This window comes from Hipposideros armiger, unplaced genomic scaffold, assembly GCF_001890085.2.
Source record: "Hipposideros armiger isolate ML-2016 unplaced genomic scaffold, ASM189008v1 scaffold_655, whole genome shotgun sequence".
Lineage (NCBI taxonomy): Eukaryota > Metazoa > Chordata > Mammalia > Chiroptera > Hipposideridae > Hipposideros > Hipposideros armiger.
This window is the reverse complement of record NW_017732005.1, coordinates 531,496-536,867: the sequence shown is the minus strand read 5'-3', so window position 1 is coordinate 536,867 and position 5,372 is coordinate 531,496. Positions and strand designations below refer to the sequence as shown.

The following is a 5,372-nucleotide window of genomic DNA, read 5'->3' as shown; positions in this document are numbered from 1 at the left end:
TGACTGCTGTTTTCCATCAAGCTTTTATTTGAAGACAAGCTTACTCTGTATCCTTGGACTATACGGATCTTCTATTTTGAAAGCAGGATCTAAAGCACGGAATATCACCTAAAAACAGATACAAGAGTAACTGGTATTTATGCAATGATCAAAAACTAGATTTGCAAGTAGAATGTTAATACCAAAAAAGCAAACAAACCTCTCCTTCGGTTGAGGGTTCAATGTCAGAATATCGGGAATCACAGATGATATCATCGACTTTTCTCATGGGGCCCGTTGAAACACCTGGAAATGAGCTCTCACAGTCATAGGCAAAGTATCTGTACACGCCCCAGGTTTTCCCAAAGTCGGACGATCGCTCTATCAGCATAGCAGCTGGACGGAACGTCTAGAGGCAGGGTGGAAAAGGTTCATTTGATATTTTTCATTGGTAATCTTTTTTAGTTTTTAATCTCAAATGAAAATATCACTCAACTGTATGCCATAACCCTGACTGCATGTGGTTGGTATTTCAGGCTATGGCTGGATTTCAAATACTTCAAGCTGTTCAACAGAGCCTCTTCTTGTAAGGAAAGTGTCTAGCCTCTAAATTTGCACTTTCTCCTACCCCACCAAGATTAGTAAGCTGTTTCTCTTTAGAAGCTGATTATAAACAGGCCTTAATAGCAGACAAGTTTGGGTATATTTAGTCACCAGTCCCAGAATATGATTGGTTAGTTTGAGTGCTTATTCTTTCATTCGTTCATTTGATCCTTCAGTAGCTGTGTAATGGCTGCTCTGTGCTACCAGACAGTGGTCTATATGCTGTATGTAGATAGTCCAGTGAGGAACCGATATGGGTATAAGCCATTTATTACACGATATGTCACACACCAAAGCAGAACCCCATGTGGTGTGCCTGGGGAAACAGAGGAGGGAATTACTAATGCGAGAATCCTGCAATTCCATTCCTAACTTATATACCCAAAAGAAGTGAAAACAGGCACCAGACACATCTGTACATGAACGTTCACAGCAGCACTATTCACAATAGTCAAAGAGTGGAAACAACTCAAATGTTCATCAACTGATGAATGGATAAATAAAAGATTCTACATACATATAAGGGAATGTTATTTGGCCATAAAAAGGGATGAAATTTTGGTATTTCCTACAACATAGATGAATTTTGAAAACATTGTAGTAAGTGAAATAAGCCAGGCACAAAAAGACAAATATTGTGTGACCCCCATGCATGAATAGGCAAGTACATGGAGGTGGGCAGATTAGAGGTTTCCAGGGGCTGGAGGAAGGGGTCAATAAGGAGTTACTGATTAATGGGTACAGAGTTTCTATCTGGGGTGATGAAAAAGCTCTGGAAATAGATAGTGATGACGGTTGCACGATGTTGTGAATATACCTAATGCCACCAAACCGTACACTTAAAAAGTTAAAAAGGCAAATTGTGTGTTATGTATATTTTACCACACACAAAGCTAGGGAATGTTTCAGAGAGAAGATGGCATCAAACTGGACCTTAAAAGGATAACTAGGTATTTTCCAGGCAAGGGGTGTAGATGGCTGCAGGTGGCAGAAGACTGTTGGTTGGGGCAGGGTAAGAAGGAATTTGTTTGTCATGCTAAGAGGTTTACTTCATCTTTATGCAATGAATGGGGAACAGTGGAAGATTTAAGGGACAGAATGAAATGATCAGATTGCACTTTAGAAAAATAACTCTGTGGCAGAGTTCCTGGACATGGACAAAACAAGAGACAAAGAAACCAAGTGATAGAAAAAGATGAAGGTCTTAACTCAAATATTACAGTTTGCATAGAGATAAAGGGATGGAATTGAAAGTCTTGAAAATTTAGTGAAAGTAAAATATATTGAATTACATTTGGTGATCAATTAGATTTCAGTGAAAAGGGAGGGAAACATGGGCGCCTGAGCCTGGGGAGCTGGGAGGACTGTGCTTGCTAATAACAAAGACACAGAAGAAATGTGAGGGCATTTGGTTTTGGACTAGTAACTTCTGAGACATCCACATGGAGATGCCCACTGGACAACTGGAAACAGTGGGCTGGCACACAACTGCAAGAATNTTTCATTTCTGCTGATGCAGTCTTATCATGTACGACACAGGGCAACAGGGAACGGGCCCAGTGCATCAGATGCTTTTAAAGTCCAAATACAATGTTAAATATTTATAATCTATGCCTAGCTTACAATGAAGACTCTAGAAAGAGCCATGGGTTGAAAGAGAAAGTCCATGAGTCCATGCATTAAAACTTGGGCTCTTTGTAAAATCAAAGACTAAACAGAGAAACCTCAGTGGCCTATTGAACTGAATGGAATTTATGGATGCCAGCACTTCCTCCTTCACAAATGCTCCTGCACAGAATGAGCACAAGCGCCTATTGAGGAGAGGCCAAACAACAAACTTGAAGAGCAGCTGGAGTATTTAGAAACCCTTGAACTGATCTTTGTGGAAGCCCTCGGAAGAACAAATACACTCCTCTCCGCTCTCTCCTGCCATATTCACCAAAAACTACGCCTTACATTGACTGCTGTTCTAAGGGGTAAAGTCACTTCTGAAGCGAGTCTCAGAGGTCTCAACAATAGGGACAACCAAAGAGGTATTGGTTCCCTAGAATACGAAGTAAATCAAAAGCATAAACAGCTAAAATGGATGCTTCTTTAACACAGAAATAGATTTTCTGGTGCGAGGTAACAATAGAAGACAAGAGAATTATAATGTTAACACATTCCCCAAGTCCCACGAATTTCACCCAAAAAAAGGAGCAGACTGTGAGTCCTTTTAGGGACCCAGGGGCGGTTTGCCCAGTGGACATTTCTCAGAAGTGGATGTTGACAGCAGGGAGGGCGGGCCTCCCGGAGCTCCCTCGGCAATAGCACAGGGCTGGACGTGCCACTAAGTATTTGTTTTACAACAGAATGAATGAGTAAATCAGAGACCAGAGACAGTCTGGGCCACATGTGAAATTAAGTTAAGTGGGGAAACGGCACTCCTCTGGCTAGAGCCCCTGGACTTCTTCCATCCTAGTCTTCCATGCTCAGACTGGAAAGTTCTGTGGGTCTTGGTCAAAACCAGGGCCAAGCGCAGCGGAGAAAGCTGAGCAGCTGCCAGCCCTGCCTCTGCTCACCTGCCTGCACCCTGAAAACACGGGGGGGTGGGGCCTCACCCTTCGCTCTGACTACAGGACCAGGTCCACACAAGACATAAGCCACAGCCGATGGCAATGCCACAAACAGCTGCAGGGCAGCTAGAATTTACCGAACAGTTTCTTCACGTCAGGCACTTTGGTAGGTGGTTTATTATCTCATTTTCCCTCTATTACAACCCTAAGGTCAATAGTACTCTCTCCATTTACAAATGAAAAAAACAGACTTAAATAAAAGTTTTAAGTAANCAAGCCAACTCTTAACCAATAAGCCACTTGGCCAGCCCCTCCCTGGTTTCTTTTAATAAGGACACTTGGATTAATAACTCCTGTCCAGCTTTAAAATCTTATAGGTCTATAAGAATAATTAGTTTACTTAAAAACTGGTAAAATAACCTAATTTTATCCATTTTGCAAATCACCCAAGTCCCAAAATTTTAAAAGTACATAATTTGAAAGCACAGCATAAAAGTGGGAAAAGAATGAAATGAGAAGATATAAAGAAACAAAGTCTATTGATTCCTAAATGATATCCTGTGGTTCTAGGTTAAAATTTCCAGTTTCTTTGGGCTGGGATTAATTTATGCCTACTATCATGACGACTGGAATGCTTGTGGTTTTTAATCTTCCCTAAAATAAAGGAAGATGTACAATATTATTATTTTAAAAGCTTTTTAATCCTTATTAATTAAAATATTTACTGCAGCAGCAGCCCATAGCAACGATTTCTGAAAATTAATTGTGTCTATGAAATGATCAGTCCTTACATTCTTGTAGTCCAAGAAAGTCGGCAAACAGAAAATCAACAATAAACCACACTATGATGGTCCCATGGGTGAAATGTAAGTGGAAAAAGAAACCCCTAGAAAATGTGAAAGACTTAGGGTTAAGACTAGCGTCACTTGGCTTTTTAGATTCGTCTGTGGAAAGGAGAAAGCCACGCAAAGTGCTTGCTTACCATTCCTTCTACTTCTTCACTGAATCCATCCACAGGGGCACATTCACTGGCATGGCCATAGCAGAAGCAATTTCCTCGAACCACCATATCATAAACTGCATAGTAGTACTTTTCTCTGATTTCCATTCTGGAATCCAAGAGGTTATCTCCCAAAGTATGTAGTTTCACAAACTTGATTCTCAAGTTGGTTATTTTTAAGAGATCTATGAAGGGCACCAAGAAGATGAAAAGTCTGCTCAAACAAGCAAGGCTTCTTTTGCAATTACACAACAGTTTTTCTCTTTATACAAAGGTGTGACAAATAAAAATGGCTTAAGTGAAGCTTACTCCCCTTGTATGATCTACATGATCATAATAGTAAAGTTTAACATAACATGGCAGCCTCTGGAAGACAGGTTACTACCTTCTCATTAGATTAATGAGAATGTTTATTCCATGATGGATTTGTTTGCAGGCTGATGTTTCAGGAAGAAATGTGAAAGCAGAACAATTTAAGAATGTGGTTACATGATTGCCAGAGCCCACTGGCACATGGTAACCTACACTATTGAAATACCATCTAGTTCCCACAGCAATTAGTCTCAAAACCTGAAAACTCCACTGAGGTGGGAAAAGGTTTTATCAAAGCACCCCAATTTTATTATTATAATATAGTCAGAAAGAAACATATTTTGTGCTTATTTTTGGAGCGGAAAATATTATCTGAAACTCCCCACCATTTAGATGAAGTCCAAGTTACTAAAATAGATTTAACACTATAGAACAATCACAATCCAGGAACAGAATATCTCAACCAAGTTTTTAAGCAACATGACAATATATAAGTTTTTTGGTTCTAGTTTTACAATACAAATTTACCAATATAATTACCAATGTAAGATAGTGGCATAAGGATAAAGGAGCTTAATGTTAGGGGGTGTTGGGGCATATTATTTTTTCCTAAATATAAGTTACTTGTAGGTCAAATTCTCTTATTTTATCTTCTTTTTCCTGGGTCTATAGACCTACGCTGATTATATTGGGTTGTCGGAAAAGTCATGACGGATTTTTGCAAAAGATGGTGCTAGTTCATTTTTGGAAGTACTAGAGTCATTCGAATCTATGTTATTGCTATGTCATTTGACAGCTTACAGTTCTAGCTTCATTCTAAAAAAAAAAAATTGAGTGATTTGGTTGAGTTTTGGAGATTTTACAAGTTGAAGATGGAAGACCAAACTGCATTTTCGCCATATTTTACTGTTTTACTTCCATCA

At 39.5% G+C, this 5,372-nt stretch overlaps 1 protein-coding gene across 1 annotated transcript in view; it reads right to left on the bottom strand.

The window, feature by feature from the left end:
- Positions 1 to 5,372, bottom strand: part of LAMB1 (laminin subunit beta 1) — a 76,679-nt gene that overhangs the window by 60,868 nt on the left and 10,439 nt on the right. Inside the window, exons 6-8 of the mRNA XM_019626049.1 lie at positions 4,120 to 4,351; positions 200 to 388; positions 45 to 108 (exon numbers count right to left, since the gene is read on the bottom strand). Of these exons, the coding sequence (XP_019481594.1) occupies positions 45 to 108; positions 200 to 388; positions 4,120 to 4,351 (485 nt within the window). The remainder of the gene's footprint in view (positions 1 to 44; positions 109 to 199; positions 389 to 4,119; positions 4,352 to 5,372) is intronic.